Consider the following 25355-nt stretch of genomic DNA (forward strand, 5'->3'; position numbering starts at 1 on the left):
GAAGGTCTGGACCACTCTTTTTGATCTTAGCTGCATTACTAGGAGAGCTATGCAAAAGCAGCAGGACACCATTCCACTGGGTAAGACAGAGAAAAACAAGCAAGCTAATAAGTGGTGCGCTTGTGGGTAGGTTGTGAGGGGGTGCGGGGCACAGAAGTGAAGTTGAACACCCAAAGCCAAACAATTGCCATTTTCCCTCCTAGATCAATAGCAGCACTGCCAGGCATCCAGAACAAGGTTGTTTGCACCATGAAAGTTTGTGGGTGGAGGGAGGCAACAGGAAGAGGATTAATGAGAAAGCAATTACTGACTGGTTATACTATAGAGGCATTTTTCTTTTACAAGGAGGAGACAGGCCTCATACATCTTAAGAATTAAGGAAGAGAATAAACTCTGTTACCTGCAGACCACAGTATTTTTAGAACGCAATAATTTTAAAACATATTATTAAAATTTCACAACTCAAAAGGTGAGCTTTTCTAAGCCCTATAATGGCAGGGATGGCAAAACACGGCATCACATGGCTGAGTAAAACATACCACCATATGCAAATGTGTTGACTCAAACCTGCTCCACCATTCAATAGAATATTGGCTGACAGAACATAGAGCAATACGCACAGTACAGGCCATTCAACCCTTGATGTTGTGCTGACCTACTCTAAGATCAAACTAACCTACATACCCTTAATTTTACTATCATCCTTGTACCCATCCAAGAGTTGCTTCAATGTCCCTAATGTATTGGACTCTACTACGACTGCTGGCAGTGCATTCCACACACCTACCACTCTGTAATAAAGAACCTACCTCTGTCATCTCCCCTATACTTTCCTTAAAATTATGACCCCTCGTGATAGCCATTTCTGCCCTGGGAAATGGGATTCTGGCTATCTGCTCTACCTCTGCCTCTCATCGTCAGGTACAGCTCCATCAAGTCACCTCTCATATTTCTTTGCTCCAATGAGAAAAGCTCTCTCAACCTTTCTTCATAAGACAAGCCCTCCAGTCCACACAGCATCCTGGTAAATCTCCTCAGCACCCTCTCTAAAGCTTCCACATCCTTGCCATAGTGAGGTGCGCAGAACCAAACACAACATTGCAAACTCAATCCCCCTGCTAATGAAAGCTAAGACACCATACGCCATCTTAACAACCCCATCAACTTGGGTGGCAACTTTGAGGGAATCTACGGACCCCAAGATCCCTCTATTCCTCCCCACTGCCAAGCATCCTGCCTTTAACCCTGTAATCTGCATTTAAATTTGACCTTCCAAAATGAATCACTTCACACTTTTCCAGGTTGAACTCCATCTGCCACTTTTCAGCCCAGTTTTGCATCCTATCAATGTCCCGTTGCAACCTACATCAGCACTCCATGCTATCCAGAACTCCACCAACCATTGTGTCATATGCAAACTTACTAACACACACTTCCACTTCCAAGTCACTTATAAAAATCACAAAAAGCCGAGGTCGCAGAACAGGTCCCTTGGAACACCACTGGTCACCAAGCTCCAGGCTGAATACTTTCCATCTACTACCACCCTCCGTCTTCTATGGGCTTTACTGGATAGGCATATGGACGAGAATGGAATAAGTCTAAGTTAGATGGACTTCAGATTGGTTTTACAGGGTGGCGCAACATCAGGGGTGAAGGGCCTGTACTGCGCTGTAATGTTCTATGTTCTAGATTCCCTGATCAGTGGAAACAAGCTCTCAGCATTTACCTTACACAGTGTTTTATGTTTCAATAATATTATGTTTTCATTCTTCTCAACTGCAAAATAATATATGTCCAATTTACTAACTTTCTCATCTTAGAGGAACTCTTATTCTTATGGACCAAGTTGGTGAAATTTGCTGCACCACTTACTTTCTCTTTCATGGGAGGTGGGTGTCACTATTGAGACCAGCACTTGTTGCACATCCTTAATTTCACTTGAACTGAATAACTAGTTAGACTATTTCATTGGGCATTCTGGAGGTGAATGTAGGCCAGACCAAGTAAGAAAGGCAGTCCTTCCCTCCAGGTATTAGTGAACCAGATGGTTTTTCATGACGATTGATGTCTTTAATGGCTACCATCACAGTGACAAGTTTTAAATAGAAGATTTATTCATTCAATTTAAATTCCACCAGCTGTTGTGGTGAGATTTGAAACATTGTCCCAAGGGCATGGCTATTCACAATACACATCAATCTTGAGCAGGGAATGATGACATGAAACAGGGCTTGAGTTTGAAGAGTGTGAAAGATGTCCAGGTTACTTCTGGATGATTTGGACAAGTTAAGAGAGCGGGAAAACACATCGCAGATGCAGTATAATGTGGGCAAATGTGAAGTTGTCCACTTCAGTTAAAACAACAACGAGGGTGGAGTAGAATTTAGATGGTGATAGATTGGGAAATGTTGATGCATAAAGAGACATGGTGTTCTTGGGCATCAATTATTATATGCAAGCCTTCAGTTGCTGCAAGCAGTTAAGAACAAACGCTCACTCAGAGGATGGTGCATCAGTGAAATTCTCCATCACAGAAAGCTGTGGAGACCAATTCATTGGATATTGTTAAGCAAGAGTCAAGGGGTATGGGGAGAGGATGGAAGTATCATGTTCAGACAGAAGATCGGCCATGATCATGTTGAATGATGGGATGGGCTCAATTGGTCGAATGGCCTAGTCCTACTTCTACGTCTGCTTCAGCTTAGGCCACTAAATTACAAGTCTTATGGCATTACCACTCAGCCATCATCTTCCCTTCAATGCATATCCATCATTTCTTAATTATGAAGCCCAAAAATGTGCTCTCACCAATGCTCTGTACCACTGGAACTGGACTTCTTTATTCTTATACTCCAATTCCCTTTTAATAAAGATTAATATCCTATTTGCCAACCCAACTGCTTGCTGAACTTGCATAATAACAACTTGTGGTATTCATACAAGTACATCCTTTACATGCCTCACACTTCTCAAAAAAAATCTATGCTATTGCGTTTTAAACCAAAATGAAAAACTATACATTCTCCCACTTGCCCATTGAACTCCATCTGCCATCGTGTTGCCCATTCACTTAACTCAGCTGTATCTTGTTGCAGACTACGTGTTCTCTCCACAAAAGAATCCAATTTAGAGACGTCCTAATGAGTCCCAGCTCAGAATTGCTTTCAGGTTAACATGCAGGTTCAGTTGGCAGTTAGGAAGGCACATGCAATGTTTGCATTCATTTCAAGAAGGCTAAAATACAAAAGCAGGGATGTACTGTTGAGGCTGTATAAAGCTCTGATCAAACAATTTCTGGAATTTTGTGAGCAGTTTTGTACGTGAATCTAAGAAAATACGTGCTTGCCTTGGAAGGGATTCAGAGGACATTTATGAAAGTGATGGCGGGGGTACTGGGCTTATCATATATGAGAAGTGGTTGAGGACTCTGGGTCTGAATTCAATGGAGTTTAGAGGTCAGGGGCATCTCATTCAGAGAATGTGAGGACTGCAGATGTTGGATATTAGAGTAGAGAGTGTGGTGTTGTAAATGCACAGCAGGTCAGGCAGCATCTGAGGAACAGGAGAGTTGATGTTTCGGGCATAAGCCCTTCATCAGGAATGAGACTTGTGGGCCAGGAAGCTGAGAGATAAATGGGAGGGGATGGGCTGGGGGAGAAGTTAGTGAAGAATGTGATAGGTAGATGAAAGTGGGTGGGGGGAGTTGATAGGTCGGAGAGGAGATGGAGCAGATGGATAGGTCAAGAAGGCATGTAGAGTGGGAGGCTTGGGACTGGGATAAGGTGGAAGGAAGGGAAATGAGGAAACTGGTGAAATCCATATTGATCACATCAGGTCGGAGGGTCCCAAGGCGGGACATGAGGAGTTCTTCCTCCAGGTATCGAATAGTAAGGGCTTGGCGATGTAGGTGGCCCAGGACCTGCATGTCCTTGATGGCCTGGGAGGGGGAGTTGAAGTGTTCGGCCACGGGGCAGTGGGGGTAGTTGGTGCAGGCGTTCCAGAGGTGCTCTCTGAAATGATCCACAAGTTGGCACCCTGACTCCCCTATGTAGAGGAGACTACATCGGATGCAACGGATACAGTAGATGATTTTTTGGATGCACTGGCAAATTTCTGTTGGTAGTGGAAGGATCATTTGGGCCTTAGACAGAGGTGAGGGGGTAGGTGTGGGTGCAAGCTTTTTGCTTCTTGCGTTGGCAGGGGAAGGTGTCGGAAGTGGGGTGTGGGCTTGTGGGGGGGGGGGGGGGGGGGGGCATGAATCTCGCAAGGGAGTCATGGAGGGAATGGTCTCTCCGAAACACAGACAGGGGTGGGGAGGGATATATATCTGCAATGGGGTCTGTTTGTAGATGGCGGAAGTGGTGGAGGATGATGCGGTGTATTCAGAGGTTGGTGAGGGCAAGTTGAGAACCAGGGGTGTTCTGTCCTTGTTGTGAATGGAGGGGTGGGGGCCAAGGATGGAGGTGCCGGAAGTGGAGATGCGTTGGAAGGAATTGCTGACCACCTGGAAGGAGAAATTGCAGTCTTTGAAGAAGAAGACCATCTCAGACTTTCTGTGATGGAACTGGTCCTCCTGGGAGCAGATGCGACGGAAGCAGAGTAATTGGGAATAAGGGCATGTCATTGAAATTTACAAGGGCTTTTGCCCGAAACGTCAAATTTCCTGTTCCTTGGACGCTGCCTGACCGGCTGTGCTTTAACCAGCAACACATTTTCATCTCTGATCTCCAGCATCTGCAGACCTCACTTTTTACTCAAACTACTGAGAGGTCTGGATACAGCGAACATGGAGATGATGTTCCCACTAATGAGAGAGACTGGAACCAGAAGGCACAGCCTCAGAGTGAAGAGATAATCCTTTAGAACTGAGATGGGGAGGAACTTGTTTAGCCAAAGGGTGGTAAAATCTGTGGAATGCATTGCCACAGAAGGCTGTAGAGACTGAGTCGTTGAGTGCATTTAAGACAGAGATTGATAAGTTCTTGATTAATTAGGGGATAAAAGGTTATGGAAGAAGGCAGGAGAATGGAATTGAAAAACATCTGACTTGATCAAATGACAGAGCATACTCAATGGGTTGAATAGACTAATATTCTGCTCCTATATCTCAGAGGCGACCAGCAACAAATCTAGATACACTATTGAGATCATTAACATGGAGCTTAAATAGCTGAAGCATCAGCACTGATGCTTTGGCACTTCACCAGTCATAAACTGAAAACTTGAAAATGCCTTGTTTGCCTCCATTGTATCTTTTCACCAATTCTCTGTCCATTATAGTATATTATGCCACTTCCATGAGGCCTTGGCGTTTTATTTTAGCAAATGTCTATTGGAAACAGATACATCAGATATGTATTAGGTTCCTCTTTACCTAACCTCGTATATATATTCTCATAATAATCCGAATGAATTTGTCCACAGAAAATGCCTTTTGTAAAACTACGGTGGCTTGTTTTAATCAGATCTTACTTTTCTAAGGGGACTGCTCAGGCTTCCCAAGAAGACTGCCTCAGGCAGTCTGTCAAGCTTCAGAACTTCATTACTTCCCTAAAACTGACATAATCCTCCCACCTTTCATTACACAAATATATTGAAAAGAATTGTGGTTAATTTTACAAATTATCTGTGGTTGCACTTCACCTCAACAAATTGCTACTTTCTTATATATAAAAGAGAAAGTCAAACACCATGAATTTTAAAAACAATGAACAAAAGGAAATCTTGAACTGTACCGAGTTGTTGTTAATCATCGAGTTAAACACTCAAAATCAACCATTTTCAAAAGACCGCAAAGCTACGCTCATCCTGTCTTGTGGGTTTTGCTAAATCAGAATGTGCTATTTGAAGTCTTTAGTAAACAGTACCACAACATGAAAATGAGACAAGAAATTCTATTTGACAATAGCAAACATCATTCTTGCTTGGCAAAAAAGAAGTGTGTTTAAAAAAATGTTCTCACCAAATTATGCAATTAAATTCAACAGGAAAATTATGGTACCAGAGGAGAAGGAGATCAAATCATTTATTTTTATCTGTCTTACTGTGCGACTTCAAAATAACAAATGACCTATCCAATTAATGTCTCCAGAGAACCAACTTCTCTCTTTCCTCCCACCAACTAAGCATGATTAAATAAATAGATTCACTCAAAATGAAACTTTATAACGAAATATAAATCTGGTTTTACTTTGGTTGCACTCCTTCTTTGAAAACATCAAATGACTTCCATCTCATTTCCTCACCAAACATCTTCTACCTTTATCTGCAAGCTTACAAAGGAGATTCCTTTTTGGGCAATTCGTAGATTCTGCCCCAGTTTTGAAGCACAAGATTCAAACCATCTCAGGGGAATGCAACACGTCATGGAGAATATCTTCTTCCATGGACAAGTTTGAATCTGTGTTCTCCCCTGCTGTGTTAAGATTGATTGCCTGTAGTAAGCTGGTAATATTCTGAATAAAACGCCAGTCTACCTGCTTAATACATAATACATCAAAAAAAAGGTGGCGGTTGATTTACACGCTTCTGAAAGCATTTGATTTTATTCAAAGACATCGTACTTGAAAATTGACCACTTCTCATCAGATCACAACCTAACTTGATTTCACTTTTAACTGTGTAGTATCAATTTTCCATCACACTTGAAGACGTTTTGTACTGTGATCGTCAATTCTATTAAACAGCATCTGGTGTGGCTCAGGAGCCTGACTCTGGCATGGCAGTGTCTGCAGAGCAAGATGCTGGACTGAGAACGCACACAGTTTACTCGTTCTTTGTTCTCTGGACGTTCTACTTGGTCAGCTGAGCTTTTTGTTTCTACTCATCTCTTCTAATGCTGTTCACAATGTCAGTCTCACAAAGTCAGTCATCAGCAATGGTCTTGCAGTTGTCAATGGCAGTGCCCATCACCTTCACTCAAGTATGCCCTTGCAGCAAAGGTCGAGATGTCTAGGAGGTTGCGACCAGTTCATCATATCAATGATATTTAGATAACTGACCGTGTGCATCCAAAACATCTGGTTGTGCCAGTGGCGACATTATTGCCTTAGCAATGAGGAGAAATTGCTAATTGGCAAATGGAAATATTGTAGCTGACAGCAGCACAGAAAAGAATAAGCTAGAGAGTTCCAGAACTTTCAGTGAGTTCTGATGTCGCCTCACTATAGCTATGTTCATCCAAGTATTTCTTCAAGATTACACAATATTTAGCACCGTTCATAACTCCACAGGTACTGAAGTAATCCACGTCCAAATGCAACAGGAATTGGACAACATCCAGGCTTGGGGTGACAAGTGGCAAGTTGCATTCTTACCACATATTTGCAATGAATACCTCCAGCAGGACAGAATCTAACCATTGCCCCTTGACATTCAATGACATTACTAATGCTGCAACCCTGAACAACATAGTGAGGTTTACCATTGATCAGAAACGAAACTGGGCTAGCCATATAAACACTGTGGCTACAAAAGCCGGTCAAGAGGGGAGGAATTCTATAGCAAGTAACTAACTTTGATTGTCCACATCTGCAAGACACAAGTCAACAGTGTAGTGGAGTATTGCTTATTTGCCTGGGAGAATGAAGTTTCAAATAATATGTTTAAGGAAAACAAATTTGATTGTAAGCCATCTATCTCAACAAACATGAGATGAATGTTTCTCCAGAAATTGCAGCTTTAATTTCCAGACACAACTGAAGCAGCATGGGAACAGATCATGATTTCTGCCCTCTCTGCCGCAGAAATCCTTCGTATCTTAAAAGGAGTAAAAATCTGGAAAGCCAATATAAGTATCTTGTGAAACAGTCTTCTACTTGAATATTCTTTCCAACATATGCCCAAGTAATGATCTCAGATGAAATAAAAATAGCTATTAGCAATTTTAACAACTCTACAATTATTTCATGAAATAACTTCCCTTCTGGAATGTCATCTAAGGACGGTGGTGTTCGGTGCATACTTGGGAACGTGACAGGAAACAGTATCTGAACCCTGGGAGTTACAAACACATCACCTCCGCACAATGTGAGGAAACGTGCTCCTGTCCAGGAGCGATTTTGAAGTGGAACAGTCTGCATATTCCTGGCATTTCACATGAATCTATTTTCTGACACTAAAAGGGAGATGTGTTATTCCATGGAGTCACATTAAGTAGCTGCAAGGGGGAAATAAATGCCACAACATTCAGTTGCATGCCAACATCACCTTGGTGCCAAGGGAATCTAAGCATCTGCGAAACCCAAGCTTTGTGTCAAGTCAAGTTTCTCAAGTTTTCCCCATCCTACAGTGACAATTTGAATAGTCCTTTTGATTTGCATGAAGGGGAAACAATGGATGATGGAGAAAATAATGAATAATTCTGCTTAAAAATGTTAACAAAGGCAATAGCGTATTTATCTCAAGACATAATTGAAAAGTCCACAGTCACAGACTTCTCCTCACTCTGAGTTAGCAATAAACAATTATGACTGAATAAAATTAACTTAAGTCCATGTTACAGACATTTCCATTGCTTAATTTAGAAATGGATACGAATTACAGCCTCATTATGCCTACTCCAGAGCACGGTCACTTTTTAAATATTATCCAAGGTTTTGTTTGATGCAAGTTGTGCCCATAACATAAATACCCCCACAGCTGGAATACCAGTTTGCATTCTTGGCTTTTCCCCATATTCAGAGATAATGTAATTAAATGAAAAATAAGAGACTTTCCCTCTTCATATGAGGTTCCAAACAGTGCAGAGGGAAAAGGGTTCACCCTTGAAGATGAAAGAAGATACTGGGTGAGCAGTTAGCAAACTATATGGGACCTTCTGCTTCATAAATAAAAATGGCGTTAAGTAAACAACAGTAAAACAATGCTGAACTTCTAGGTTTAGGTCACAGAGAGTATGGTGTCTAGTTATCATAATTTAGGATGGAGGAGGACATTTTGGGAGAGTATAAAAGGAGACTTAGCAGAATATTTCCAGGAATGTGGCATGTTGGCAACAGAATTAGGTGAGAATATTTGATTTTTTTTCCTTGGAGGCAAGGAGTTTAAAACGAAATTTGGTAAGGTATGGATACTGAGGGAAATATGTTTACAGACATATGGGACTGGTGCGGAGGGCGGGACTTATTAGGAAGAAATAGATAGATTTCTAAACACTAAAGACCTCAAGGGGTATGAGAGATAGTAGGAGAATGGACTTTTGAGAAGAACAGCCATGATCATACTGACTGACAGAGCAGACCTAATGGACTAAATAATCTACTGCTCAAATTTGCTACGTTCTTATGACTGCTCGAATTTCTCGAGAATGCTGTTACGGACTTGATGGGCTGAATGGCATAATGACCGGGCGACCCTAAATAATTATTACCACAACATCTAGCCTACTCAGCTCTAACCTGCTGTGGCCCTAAAACCGTTTGAATTCTCTATCCTTGTTCTGTTTTGTGCCTCTCACTCACCTCCAATTTTCTTAACTTCATAATTAGCTATAATACTGATGTTGTTATGAGAACAGGATTTCTGCTTTGAAATAAAAAGACATAAAGGGTTGCATTCTAATCCTGATGCACACTGGAGAGCTATCTGCATCATAGAAAGTGCTTTATGTATTGAGGATGCTGCTTGCGGAGTTATTTATCGCGATGGTCTGCTCCAGCTGGTGATAATGACAAAGTCACCAACATTGAGGTCCTTGAAATGGCCAATGCCACTAATTATTAAGCTGACAACCACTGTTGGCTTGGGCACATTCATCAGTTGAGTGATGACAATATACTCCAAGACTTTTTGCGTGGTAAACTGGTAAATGGGCCGCAGCCATCCGCATGCCCAAAACTCCACTACCAGGTTACTTGCAAGCATGATTTGAAAGTGGTGGACATTAACGGTGACAGTTGGTGAGGGCTGTGACCTTTGGAGGCAACTGCGTGGAGAAACATTCAAAGAGGCAAGCAGAAATGGAGAGTTCTAACGTTGGAGTGGAGAGCCCAGAGAAAACAAAGGCCACCAAATTGTCCACCACCTCATCCCACTGTCTTCTGTTGCAGCAAATTATAGTACTTAGGCAGAACCAAGTAGTAAGGGTGAAGTGAGCAAAACCTTTTATACTCAGCAAGCAGAGAGGGTATGGAACGCACTGCCGAGAAGTGTGGTGGAGGCAGCTTTAATTGAGGCATTCAAGGGGGAATTGGACGATTATTTGGATAAAATTAATGTGCAGGAGAACGGCAGTTGATAACAATGATTTTTAACAAACTGGCGCAGACAAGATGGGCTGAATGGCTTCTTTTTACACCACAAACAAACTTGTGAAATACAGCAGGGACATCTGTGCCAGATTACAGCTCCTGAGCAACACCAGGTGATGCTTAAGCAAGAGTTAACTACCATGGCACAAACCACCACCTTAGAAGACAGAAGGGTATCACTAATCATATTTTAGTAGGACAAATGCAGAGAATACTGGAGAAACACAGCAAATCTGGCAGCACCTGTGGAGGAAACTGAGTTAACATGTCAAGTCCAGTCTAACTCTCTTTAGAACGCCTGCTTTACTAGTACCCATACAGAGAGGAATTTTCGAAAATGGTTGTTTCCCACATGAATTCAAACTATTTGAGGTGACTCGCCAAATAACTTGAATTGCGGCGTGGCTTCTCTTTAAGTGAACACACTTGCAGGGAATGGACATAAGGAAATCAGAGGATATTTCCCTTAGACAAAGGCAATTCCTTCTGCTACAGCATAATTGTGTTTACAACATCAAGCGGTTCCAGCATAGAAATTAAACACTTACTAAAATTTGCAGTGCATGGGATTCACAATGTAAATCTAACATTGGTCATCAGCTAATGATAAAATATTGTGAAAATTATTTCTCACACCATAGAGAGAGCTATATTTCGAGAGTTACCTTCTCCCTGGATGACTGGAAAAATTATAACAATAATACATTAGCTATTTGCTAAAACTAATTTAAAAAAGGAAAAGCCTGCACATTTTTTGGCAAAAAATTTCCAGTGTGGTTGTGAAAACATTCATAAATTTATTGATGTGGGATTGCTGGAGGAATATACTGTTTCATGGAGCATCTCCCACACACATCTGAAGGGCAGCACTTTTAAATATGTTATTGGACTACTGTCATAGAACACAGATAAACTGAGTATGCAAGGATCTACAAATGCGAAAAATGAGATTGTGATAATGAACTCCCTCACCCTTACCATCAATCCTTAATTTTCTGTTGTGAAACAATATGATCCTTTCACTCTTAGTCATGCTTCGGGCCACAAATGAATGCACATCCATAAAAACAGCACACTTTGTAAAGTCATCTTAATATGACGTAAGATTTTTCCAAACCCAAACAACCGGATGCTTGTTTTGAATTGCACAAAAGCATACTATTCCTAATCTGTGGTAAATACCAGGGGAAAACCTTAATGAAGAACTGTCCCCTCATTATCCAGTGATTTCCACTGGATAGTGAATATAGCAATACGATCATGTTCTGCAGAGATACCATCTCCTACTTCCTTACACCCAATGGATAAACAAAGGCTGTGAGCCCAACAACATTCCAACAATAGGGAAGAGTTGTAATTCCAAACTTACCATTCCCCTAGCCAAGCTGTTCCAGTCCTATTGGAACACTGGCATTTAACCAACAATGTGGAAAATTTCCCAGGGATGTCCAGTACACAACAAGGTGGTCAAACCCAACTCAGCCAGTTACGATTCCATTGGTCTACTCTCAATCATCAGTGAAGTGATAGACAGTGTCATCGACAGTGCTATCAAGCAGCATTAACCTGCTTAGTGACACCCAGTTTGGGTTCCATCAGGGCCACTCAACTCCTGACCTCCTGTGCAAACATAGATAAAAGAGCTGAATTGCAGAGATGAGGTGAGAATGGCGGTCTTGACATCAAAGCCACATTTTATTGGGTATGGCATCAAGAAGTAAAACTGTAATTAAAGAAAATTGGGAGAAAAACTTTCCAATGGTTGGAGTCATACCTGACACAAGGATGATGGTTGTGACTGTTCAACATCAGTCATCTCAGCTCCTAGACGTCTCAGTAGGACTTCCTCAGGGTAATGTTCAAGGCCCAACCATCTCCAGCTGCTTCATCAATGACGTTCCCTCCATCATAAGATGAGAAGTAGGGATGTTTGCTGATGATTGCACAATGTTCAGTATCGTTTGCGACTCCACAGATACCGAAGCCTTCCATCAAATGCAACAAGATCTGGACAATATTCAGATTTAGGCTGACAACTCACAAGTAACATTCATGCCATACAAATGTCAGGCAGTGACCAGCTCCATTAAGAAACAACCTTACCATCATCCCTTGCTATTCAATCGTGTTACTATTACTGAATCCCCCACTATCAGTATCCTGGTGGTTACTATTAACCAGACATAAAACTGGAGTGGCCAAATAAATACAGTAGCAACAAGAGCAGGTTAAAGGCTAGGTATAATGAAACAAATAACTCACCTACTGACTCCCCAAAGTCTGTCCCTCAACTACACAGCACAAATCGATATACTCTCCATTTACCATGATGGGTGTAACTCCAACAAGGCTCAAAAAGCTTGACACCATCCAGGAATGAACAGCCCATTTGATTGTCTGTGGTGGAGGTAATGCATGTGGTGCCAATCAGGACCACAATGTGCACCATCTTGAAGATGCACTGCAGAAATTTAAACATCCTTAAACAGCACCTTCCAAACCCATGACCACTTCCATCTTGCAAGATGTGGAACACCACAACCAGCAAATTCCCCTCAATGCCACTTCCTATCCCAAATTGGAAATAGATCGCCATTCTTTCATTGTTGCTGTGTCAAAATCCTGGAACTCCCTCCCTAACAGCATTGTGAGTCTACTTACAGCACATGGACTGCAGTTCTTCAAGAAGGTAGCTCACCTCCATCTTCTCAAGGACAACTAGGAATCGGCTACAAATGCTGACTCAGCCAGTGGTAATCATATCCCACGAGTGAATTAAAATAGTAAAATTCATCTAGCAACATCTGCTGCTTCTAGAAAACAGTTCAGACCTTCTACCTCCTTTTGTGTGGAAGTGTTTCCGAATTTCATTTCCTAAAGGTCTGGCTTTAAAAGTTGATACAAATGCACACCTCCCTGTACCAGCAGCCCTAGACACCCCAGCCATCAGAATATTTTCTGCCAACTCTGTTACAGAAAATTAATTGCATTAACATTTGCAAAATAAACAATATTATTTGAGGTTGAAAATGTGTTGCTGGTTAAAGCACAGCAGGTTAGGCAGCATCCAAGGAATAGGAAATTCGACGTTTCGGGCATGAGCCCTTCATCAGGAAGGGCTCATGCCCGAAACGTCGAATTTCCTATTCCTTGGATGCTGCCTAACCTGCTGTGCTTTAACCAGCAACACATTTTCAACTGTGATCTCCAGCATCTGCAGACCTCACTTTTTACCCGAATATTATTTGAGGAACAAGGCAGCTTAGAGTAGATATTCCAGTCGAAAAGTTTGCACTTGTGCAGACACCATGAGTCAAATGATCTCCTGCTGGGCTATAATTCTTTGGTTCCAGGTGATTTTGTAAACTGGACTCCTGCACATGGAAGCAGTTTACTTCACTGATACCCCGCACAGTGAGAAGTGGTTCTAGCTAAATTGGGTCCGCGTTAGGAGCCTTTAATATTCACAATAGGGCACCAAGGGAACATTATAAAAATGAAAGCCCTGACTTCCAAACAGTACTCTTCTCACTTACCATCTATCAGTCTAACACAGCTAACTCTGTAGCTGACTGGATGCCTTAAGAAACAATTACAAACACCTTTACATTATGTTGTACTCTAGACAGCAGATCACTGGACACCTACTGTCAACGTCGCACAAGTAACTGAAAAAGGACTCCTTCTCCCTTAGTGTGTAATGTGGAACATATCAATCAGCACAATAAACCATGGTACAACCTATCTGCTGCTTTAGAGGGGCATGTAAAATCTTTTCATTTTACGTAATGATGCATTTGCCTAACTACTTTGTTCCACAGGTTTCTTTTGTTCCTCTCTTACAAAGTGTAAGGTGTGTTAATTTGTCTTCCTATCACTACTCGTCAATTCTGTCACTTCTTTTAATGAATTACTGCACAAGCTATTCATTATAATACATTGTACAAGTTAGCTGAGAAGCTAGAAACATTCGCCACTGTGTAGATATTTAAAATACTTCATTGCCTGTATAAATTGTCTTCTTCCAGCCCTGCAGCCCGAAGACAAGACTGGAATATTTCCTGCTGCCAGAGATAATCAGCATCTGCTTCGGTCGTAAATACAGAAAACAGGATCAACTGAAATGGTGACTTCCTAATCTATTCCAAAAACTTATCCCAGAAATTTCCTTCAAATGTCTTGTTATAATTTGAATATCCAGTCATCTAAATCCTAACTACTTAGAGCATTTTTTTATTATATAAAAAAAGCAACAAACATGACAATGAATAACTGGTACTACATTAGGGGATCTGTAATTTAATCACTTTTCTGACATCTTAGATTATAAGAGTAAAGCGGTTTGCTTATCTTTGTTGAAAGTGGAAATGAAATTCTAGCCTTCTAAAGTAGTTATAGTCATATAGCACCAATTTAAAACAGAAACAACATTTGATCCATTCAGTCTATGCATATATAGTAACCTTGTATATTTCTAATTGATCTGAATCTCAACAGATCTGGCAGCATCTGTGAAGAGAAACCAAAGTCAACGTTTCAGGTCTGGTGACCCCTGCCTCAGAACTGATAGTACTTAGGAAAATATCACATTATATGCAGTAAATAGAAAGGTGTGGAGGGCGTAAGGAGTAAATGATAGGTAGGGATTGAGTCCGAAGATGGAGAAGTTGGACGATAATCGAGTTGATAATAATCTGGCCAGGAGGATGAATAGTTGTTAATGGAGCCTGTTAGTGGCTACAAGAGGCAGTGTGTAATGGCAGACCGTGATATCAAAGCCTAGTGTGTGGTGATAGGGGTTGAGCCCTAAAATTATTGAACTCCATGAGTCTGGTGAGCTGCAGGTTCCCCAAGTGGAAAATTAGGTGTTGTTTCTGCAGCTTATACTGAGCTTTGCTGGAACACTGCAGCAAGCCTAAAACAGAGATACTGAACAGGGAACAGGGTGATGTGTTAAAGTAACAGGCAACAGGAAGCTCAGGTCTTTTTTGCAGGCAGGATGTAGGTGTTCTGCAAAACAGTTACCTAGTCTACGCTGCGTTTCCCCAATGTACAGGAGACCAAACTGTGAGCAGTGAATGCAGTAGCGTAGATTGTGTGAAGTGCAGGTAAAGCACTGCTTCACCTGGATGGTATGGTTGGCCCTTGGATACTGAGGAGGGAGTTGGTAAATAGGCAGGTGTGACACCTTCGGCAGTTGTAGGGGATAGTGCCGTCGGGTGGTGTGTATGCGTCTGTCTGTCTCTCTCTTTCTGTTTTTTTTTTGGTTGGGGAGACTGTTGGGAGTTAAGGAAGAGTACACCGGGGTGTCCTGGAGGAAATGGTCCCTGCAGAAGGCAGACAAGGGACGGGAGAGTATTATGTGTCAAGTGGTCACACCTTGCTTGAGGTAGCAGAAATAGTGGCTGATGATCTTCTAGATGTGGATGCTGGTGGGGTGGTAGGCAAGGACAAGCGGAACGCTGTTGTGGGAGGAAAGAGAGGGGGTGAGGGTGCAAGTGTGGGAAATGGGTCGGATGCAGTTGAAGGCCCTGTTGTCAAAGGTGCTGGGGAATCCTCAGTTGAGGAAGATGATTGACATTTTGAACAGAGAAAATTTACAGCCCTCCAAGCCTGAGCAAATCCAAATCCACTGACTAAACCTATTGCCTAACCCCGAAGGATCTGCATCCCTCTGGTCCCCAAATGAATCTATTGTCCTGCCTCTACTCAACTGAAGAAAATGTGAGGAGTGAACAGAGAAGATTAGATTAGATTAGATTAGATTACTTACAGTGTGGAAACAGCCCTTCAGCCCAACAAGTCCACACCGACCCGCCGAAGCGCAACCCACCCATACCCCTACATTTACCCCTTACCCAACACTACGGCCAATTTAGCATGGCCAATTCACCTGACCCGCACATCTTTGGACTGTGGGAGGAAACCGGAGCACCCGGAGGAAACCCACGAGGACACGGGGAGAACGTGCAAACTCCACACAGTCAGTCGCCTGAGTCGGGAATTGAAACCGGGTCTCAGGCACTGTGAGGCAGCAGTGCTAACCACTGTGCCACCGTGCCGCCCACCATTGTGTTGTTGAGGGTGAGGACCAAGCGGACAGTGATGGTGGTGAGTCGGGACAGTTCAGGCCTTTGCTTCAGAAAGAAGCAAAGAGCCCCGAGACCATCCTGGTGGGGGACGGATGTGTAAAGGGATTGCACATACATGGTAAAGAGGCAGCGGCTGGAGCCTACAAACTGGAAATTCTGAAACTGGTGCAAAGCATCAGAGGAATCACAGATGGGCATGGGCAAGGACTGGAGAAGGGGAGAAAAGACTGAGTCAAGTTAAGCAGAGAGGAGTTCTGTTTGACAGGGGTAGGTTGAAACAATAAGTCTGCCTGGGTAATTCTGTTCGTTGACTATCTGAAGGAGATAAAGGCAGGGACTGTGCGGGACTGGGTGGACGATCAGCTTCTGTGGGGGAGGAGGGGAGCACCAGATGAAATAAGATCAGTGACTGTAGTTAATACAATGGTTGATGTGCCATGGTGGTCTCTTGGTCCAGGGCAAGATAGGAGGTGGTATCTGAAAGCTCGCACTCAGTCTCTGCAATGCAGAGGTCGGTATGCCAGGCTACTACAGCACCACCCTTATCGACAGGCGTAATAACAAAGTCAAGGTTGGATGTAAGCACATGGAGTGAAGTAGGTTTGGGAGGGAGGTAGGTTGGATTGGGTGAGGGGACAGAGAAACGGAGGCAACCAACGTCATGTTGACAGTTCTCGATCAACAGATTGAGTACAGGTAAAAGGCCAAAGGGAGGGGTCCAGGTGGAGGGAGTGTATTGGAGCTGGGCAAAGGGGTCGGTGGGAGGGGGAAGAGGATTCTTGTCCAAAGAAATGGGCACAGAGGCAAAGATTTTGGAAGAAGAGTCTGACGTCATGTGGGGTGCAGAGGGATAAGACTGAGAGCTTTGCTGAATACAGAATATTCAGCATTGGAGAGTGAGCTGTTAGCCACTAATAGTCTCCATTGACAGCTATTCACCCCCATGCAACCAGATCATTATTGACTCTTTTGTCTGTCCAACTGTTTTTCTCTTCCTTTGGGTTCTATCCCCACCTATCGTTTACTCCTTACTCCCTGCCTCCATCCTGCATCTGCATATAATTCTGCATGAGGAATTCCTCATGAAAGGGTTATGCCCAAAACATGGACTCTCCTGCTCCTCGGAAACTGCCTGACCTGCTGTGCTTTTCCAGTGCCACACTTTTCGACTCTGACTCTCCAGCACCTGCAGTCCTCACTTTCCTTAGAATTTACTAGGTTAAGAGCTGACTTGATCAAAAGCTCCAAGATATTGACAGGAAGCAAGTGCAAATAAACAATATTCATTGGCTACAGATTCTAGAACAAAGGGGAATAGTCTAAGAATTAGGGCCAGATCATTCAGGAGGGGGATTAGGAAGTACTTCACACACAAAAGGGGTAGAGGTTTGGAACTCTCTTCTACAAATGGCAGTTGATACTAGATCCGTTGCTAATTTTAAATCTGAGATGAATAAAGTTTTGTTAAGCTGAGGTAACGAGTGATATGGGCCATAGGCAGGTATATGGAGATAAGCTACAGATCAGTCATGAATAGTGGAACAGACTTGAAGGGCTCACTGGTTTACTCCTGTTCCAATCCTACTACATGAAACATCATTGCTTTAAGTTATAGTTACAGCAGAAAACACCCAGCCTCTCTTTGACCGCTCCTGATGATGGGGAATTGGAATAATTGGAGGTAGGGTGAAAACTAAGTTATTAAACATTGCAGAAAGCACAAATGGGAATGGACAGTTCAAGTAATAGCGGGCACACAAATTGAACACTAAAGGAGACTGACATAGTGCTCTACAGAGAGCTGGAAAGGATGAAGTGGGCTGAATGGTCACTGTGCTACTGACTATATGGCTTTCCTAGTCCTTAAACTCCCTCCCCTGGACTGTGTACTTTGAACTCTGACCTTTTGCTTCCTTCACTCCCACTGACAATTACGCGGTTAGCCTGTTTAGTCCTCAACCAGTGCAGTTCCTTTCCTAAAACCCTCTATCACTCCATCACTTCCTCCTCTTTCAAATCGATTCATCTGTGACCAAGCTTTCGTGAACCACTCTTGGTGGTTACCAACTGATTACCCAAATAGCATGCGACAGGGATCAGCAATTTGAGCCCACTAAAGGTTTCTGAGACCAATAAATCCCTTACTTATTATATGGAAGGATACTGGGTGAAAGAATTTGCACCAACTGCAAGCCCCTTCTGACTAAGTCCGAATTCATGAAAGCTATCCAGAATAAATATTCAAGGATTGGGGCAAAGAAAGATGACCAGAAAAAAAAATCACAGAATTCCTACAGTGGCGAAGCAGGCTATTCAGCCCATTAAATCCCCCCAACCCTCTGAAGTGCATCCCACCCAGACCCAGACCCCTAGCCTCTCCCTGCAATCTGTATTTCCCATGGCTTACCCACACAGCCTGAACATCTCTGGACAACTAATTCAAAAAGAGACAGGTTCTACGTTGATAATGAAATATCAATGTGAAACTTTCCTGTAAATATACTGATTACAGATGAAGTGTGAGTCACTTTCTTTTTTATTGCTGCCGTAGCTAGAACAATTTATTTACCTGTCAGTTTCACACAGTTTATGCAAAGGTTTATCTATGGAAATGGAAACTGTCTTAGTAAATTAATAAAGGAAGCAACTGTGCAATGCAGCACAACACCAACATTTCCTTTCTCAGTGTCAGTTTAAAAAAAATCATTTATTGTGAGCCGTTTGCAGTGCAATGAAAAAAGAAATAATTTAGACCAGAAGGAACAGGGTTAAATTAGCTGTAGGGGAAACAATTTTTGAGTTGAAGAGTAAAAGAGCAAACAAACTAAATGTCACTATTCTATTCCACCTTCACATGAGTAGCATCTTCTGGAAATACAAAACCAAGCAGAACAGGGAAAAGCTGTGCCAATTTTGTACATTTCTTAAAGAAGAACTGAAAAGCATACTCAGCAGACTGATTTGTATCCTTGACTAAAGCAAAAGCAACAGATGGACAGATGTTTATGAAAAAAAAGGTGAAGCTTAACAAGAGGTATGAATACATACAGACTTCTTCTATGCCTGAAAACATATTACCCAATAAAAGAGATGTGCATTTATATAGTACCTTTCATAACCACTGGATGTCTTCAAGTCCCTTACAACCAATTGAGTATCTTTGTTGTGCAGTTCCTTTTGAACTGCAGCAAATGCATGTAGCAAGATGGCACACAGCAAATTCCCACCAATAGCAATGCTACAATGATCATCTTTTTCAGAATGTTTACTCAGAAATAAATACTGAGCAGGTCAGGATAACTCCCCGCTGAAATAGTGCCACAGTACCTTTTACATCTGTCGAGGAAGGTATCTCAGGGCTTGGTCTAAAGTTTAACCTGAAAGACGGCACCTCCAATGATGCTGCACTTCCTCAGTACTGCAGGCAATGGCAGTCTTGATTTGTGCGCACAAGACCTGGAATGGGTCTAAAAACCACAGCCTTTTGATTAAGAGGCAATGTTCCCAACTAAGTCATCCCTTCCAACTGCTAATGCCTACAATTTCAGAAACACTGGGATTCTTATCTATAGCAGAATTTCCAGTGTGCACAGCTGAACTAGATAATTGCCCATCAGAGTCACATCCAAAGGGCATGAATACAATGCAAAACAAAAGAAAGTACCTAAAAGCAATGAAAGGAAGGAACATACACATGGATGAATCAAGACGAGAACTGAGAAATACAAGAGTTAATTATTTGCCTTGGTTATAATCTGGTCAGTATTTTGAATGAAAGCTATTTTGACTTTATACATCAATGACTGCTCAATAGAGATTAGGGATAGAACCTCCTCAACTTAAATTTGGCAAACACCAGAACCATTTGCAGGCCAAGTATTTGGGTGGCACGTTGGCTCAGTGGTTAGCACTGCTGCCTCACGGCGCGAGGGACCCGGGTTCAATTCCTGCCTCGGGCTACTGTCTGTGTGGAATTTGCACATTCTCCCCATGCCTGCATCGGTTTCCTCCGGGTGCTCCAGTTAGGTGAAGTGGCCATGCTAGGCATTAGTTAGGGGTAAATGTAGAGTAATAGGGTAGGGGAATGGGTCTGGGTGGGATACTCTTCAGAGGGTCGGTGTTGGGCCAAACGGCTTGTTTCCATACTGTGGGGATTCTATGATTTGAATGGCGACGGAGTGGCCTTTGCCAACTGAGTGAAATTAATTAACATCCTGCCTCTGGATTCACTGGCCAATCGGGACAGGTGGGTGGGATGATGTGTTGAATCTGACTTCTCCAGTATTCTCCTGGACAGCACTCCCGAGAACTGCTTCTAGGCTGACACTCCAAAGTAGTATCATTGGCTTATTGGAGGTGATGTCTTGCAACATGTCTTATCCCCTGTAATCAGGCCAATATGTATTTCCATAACTAACATTTTGTAAAATAAAGCACTGAACATTTTAGTCCATTGTTGTCTGTGGGACCTTACTACATAGTGATTGTCTGTGATGTTTTCTACAAAGGCAACACTTTAAAAAATTATTTGATTGGCTGTAAAGTGGTTTTGATGTAATAAAAAGCACTACATAAATGTAAGTTTCTATTTGAGTAAAACCACCAAAAACCACCATGTTTCATATACAGTAGCCTTGATTACTTGGCGTTCGATTATCCGAATTTCGGATTTACGGCAAGATTGCAAGGCCCCAATGCTTGGCAAAACTGTGTTATCAGAACATTTTTTTATCCAAACAAAATACTCCCCACTCATGTTGTTCGGATAATCAAAAGTTCTTCTGTGTTATGTTGCATTACTGAGCCATACAAATCTAGGAATATGTATTTGTAATCCCAGAACAATGCCAAGTCAGCACAACTAATTGACTTTGGTTTAAAGGAAATGAAAATTAAAAGTAAAAAATTAAAAACAAATCTGAGCAAATAAAAAACTCATAGATCGTAAAACTACAGAATCCCTACAGTGTGGAAGCTGGCCATTTGGCCCATAGTGTCACTGATCCTCTGAAGCGCTTCCTATCCAGACGCACTCCCCACCCTACAAATGCACCCTGTAACCCTGTATTTCCCATGGTTGATCCTAGTCTGCACATCCCTGGACACTATGGACAATTTAGCATAGCCAATCCACCTCATGTGTACATCTTTGGATGACTGAAAATAAACAGCCTTGGAAAATTAGAATGCAGATGTCTCCTCTTATTGAAAGTAATAGATCGGTTAAGCAAGTAGCCAAAGTGAATTTTTAAATTCATTCCTACACAGGATGACAGCGGTGTCAATCACATTGTTGATTGTAGGCCAGACAGGCTGAAGATGGCAGTTTGTTTCCCTAAAGGACATTAGTGAACTAGATGGGCTTTTCCGACAATCAACAATGGATTCATCATCAGTAGATTCTTAATTTGTTTTTTCTTAATCGAATTAAAATTCCACCATCTTTTGGTGCCAGGATTCGAACTCTTGTCCCCAGAATATTACCTGGATCTCTAGCTTTTTTTTATTCATTCATAAGATGAGGGTGTCACTGGCTCGACCTGCATTTAATGCCCATCACTAACTATTCAGAGGAAAGTTGAGAGTCAACCACTTTGCTTTGGATCCGGAGTCACACGTAGGCCAGATCAGGTAAAGATGGCAGTTTCCTTCCCTAAAGGACATTAGTGAACCAGATAGGGTTTTTTCCAACAATCAACAATGGTTTCACAGTCATCATTAGACTCTTAATTTCAGGCTAATAGTCGAACGATTATACCGCCAGGCTGCCACTTTCCCAAATCAAAGTAATCAGGTTAAAAAAGCAATTTTACAATAATAAAAATACAATTCCTGGAAGTTACCGACAGACCAACTATTACATAGATGATCGGTTTCTCAATTAATGTGACAGAAGTCTTAAATAGTCGTCACACAAAATGTGTGATCAGATGGGATCCTACAATTCTCCACTGAAGTTTTATATACTTTGTTCATAATTAAGTTGAAAATGAGATTCAAAGTAATGGTAAATATTTTGTAGATCATCCTAGAATAATGGTTTGATAGATGAACCAATCTAATAATAAGATGTGCAATATCTATTGCCAAACCTGATGGGTAAATGGACTTACAAAGACATTTTTATGGAAATGGGATTGGTTATTCAAAAGAACTAAATAGCAATTCCTGATTTCCAAACACTGACCTAGAACTTGGATAGTCATGGACAAAGGTAAACTTTTATTAAGTGCTTCTTTCAGAATTTCTAACTGTCTCAGAGGAAGGGCTAGTAATCTCAGTAACCATTAAATCACATAATTAGTGCAGTGTCAATCTGAATAAAAGTACTGAGCATTGAGAGCTTTTATCTTTACTTTCATTTTTACAAAAACTCCAAAAGCAAATATCACAATTGGCATATTAGGCAAAGGAAAGCAGGTAAGCTTCAAACGGTCCTACATCTGTGAAACAAAATACAGCAATCTGTCAGGCTCTATGAAGAAAAATTGGTCCATCAGATGGCTACTTGACTCACCCATCAATCTGTTAAAACCAATATTCCTAGTGGGTGACTCATCCAATCCCTCGATTCCACTATAAAGTGAATGTGAAATCCTTCGTTCTCTGTCGTCCATCACAGCATCAATAGGCAGCTCAGGCCCAGAGGGGCTGCCAGGTGTCTCGAGCTGGGGAGAAAGTGAAAATCTCCATTGAAAGACTATTTAGCAGCATGGGGGAATACAACTAGTTGCCCTGAGCTTTCATCTGACTGGGTACCCAATGAATTAGAACTCCTCACCAACATTCAAAATAATTTGCTATGACAGTCATGCTTAATGACAGACTTTCTATGTACTTTGCACAATACCTCCCATGATGCCATAACAGACCTCAACATTTTTGGAAAAGGCTGATCTTCAGTTGTTTCGCACATATTTTTAAAAAAAAAACAATGAAAACCCATCTCGAAAGTTGTAAAATGCACAAACTATTGCATTTATTTTTGCTTTCAGAAATTAGAAAACTACAGTTGTTAATGATGAGAGAGAATTTGCAGTCAGAAGCTGATTTTACTTTTCTTACTCCCCCTCTCCAATCAAGTTATAAGACTTCTCAAATTCTCTGTTTGGTTCTGAGACAGAAAAAGGCCCGATTTAACTAGTTCTGACATTTAATTATTTCTAAATTATCTTAGGTGTTAATTAAATTAATCCATACAACCTTCAGTAGACTATCAATACTGCTTGATATGAAGTCAAGTTTTATGAGAAATGATAAGCCAATGGTTCCAGTAAGATGCCCTCCATTCAATTTGTACATCTAATTATCACAAGAGGATTGGGTACAGTGGATTACACTCAAGCTGTTCATATCTGGGATTTCAGATGAAATCCAGCAGAGATCAAGGCAATGAGTCTCTTTGGCTTGTAATAGCCCCAGGTGAGTTAAGTTTGGGCAAATCTCATCACACTTCCAAGTGGATCCACAGCTCACAATTGCCATTGAGTAAGTAAAACTAGCAATTTGGTCTCAGGGTAGTTGATGTGGCAAGAAGAAAATGTCACAAAATGTATACTGTCAGGGTAAACCAAACCACAATACAAAGCATAGCAGTGGGTAGTTTAGCACAGGGATGCATCTGAACCAAGTGTACCTGACTTCTAAATACTTGATGAAATCCCCAATTGCCTGGAATACCCTGTACCTCATTTATAATACCAGAATCTCTCACCTCAATGCTCAAACATTCATAAAATGTAATACTTACAGTTCACGTATGCACAATGGGTAACTGTCAACAATGAGGAACAAATGAGAACACTCTGAGCTGACAAATAACGTGAATGATTCAGTAAGGTCTGTCCTTTCACAAAAAAAATATGCTTTCAGAGGGTTAGCATTCCTTAACTTCAGAAACAAGATTTTTGCCATTCCTCTATGGCTGGCACAAATCTCTTGTGAGCATGTACAGACCAATTTATGATGAGCCTCTGCCATGATGGTCATGAGGTAGAATATGTGGCTGCAACAATTTCATTGAGGAATTGAAAAACTTTAAAAATAAATTGCTTTTGATACTAACAACTATCATTGAATTAGTCCTATAGTCATAGAGGTGTACAGCATGCAAACAGACACTTCAGTCCAAGCTGACCAGAGCTCCATAATTAACCGAATCCCAATGGCCAGCATTTGGCCCCTATCCCTCCAAACCCTTCTTATTCATATATCCATCCAGATGTCTTTTAAATATGGCAATTGCACCATCCTCCACCACTTCCTTTGGCAGCTCATTCCATACACACACCACACTTTGCATTAAAAAGTTTCCTCTTAGGTCCCTTTTAAATCTTACCCCTCTCACCTTAAACCTACATCCTCTCTTTCTGGGCTCCCATCCCAAGGAAAAGACCTTGTCTATTTCCCTATGTTGTGCAATAATCTGAAGGGTTCCTAACAAATTATTTGCAGAGTATTTGATTCAGAAACTGACAAAAATACATTTGATATTTAGTAGCTTGGTAATGGAGAATGTGCTTGATCTGGGTCCTCAGTTACTGAAGTAGAAGATGTGGTTCAAATAACTTGAAAATAGCCTGCATTTCCAATGATCAGTTAAAAATAAGTGTCTTATAAAGAGACATTTGGCATGCATTCAATGTGATATGGGAAAGAGTAATGACACCAAATACAAACGCTTTAATATTTTCAAAGCAAAATCCCAAGTTGGAATCAACTGGCGACTCATTCATACAACACTGAAATTATATCATTATTGTTAAAATAAGGAAGGCATAAGATTTCCAGATGCTCTTAGGGTTGTTGCATTTGCAGCTTAAAAATAGAAGGGTAGTTATTTAGTCAGAATAACCTTAAAGAGTAATTCACCTTCTATATTGGAAAGGTACTTTTCCTGTCAAGATACAATGCAATTGGTTGCTCAATCAAGAAGAAACATCAACTAATAAAATACAAACCAACAGGCACATGGGTTATTAGAGACTTCTTGGAAGTGCAACAGTATGGT

The 25355-nt window shown here is 41.5% G+C and overlaps 1 protein-coding gene across 5 annotated transcripts in view; it reads right to left on the reverse strand.

The window, feature by feature from the left end:
• The window catches only part of LOC132815814 (partitioning defective 3 homolog), an 810799-nt gene that overhangs the window by 230262 nt on the left and 555182 nt on the right, over nt 1-25355 (reverse strand). For all 5 annotated transcript variants that reach the window (XM_060825083.1, XM_060825081.1, XM_060825084.1 and 2 more), the window contains exon 15: nt 22863-23013. In XM_060825083.1, coding sequence (XP_060681066.1) covers nt 22863-23013 — 151 coding nt within the window. The remainder of the gene's footprint in view (nt 1-22862; nt 23014-25355) is intronic.

This window comes from Hemiscyllium ocellatum, chromosome 5 (assembly GCF_020745735.1).
Source record: "Hemiscyllium ocellatum isolate sHemOce1 chromosome 5, sHemOce1.pat.X.cur, whole genome shotgun sequence".
Lineage (NCBI taxonomy): Eukaryota > Metazoa > Chordata > Chondrichthyes > Orectolobiformes > Hemiscylliidae > Hemiscyllium > Hemiscyllium ocellatum.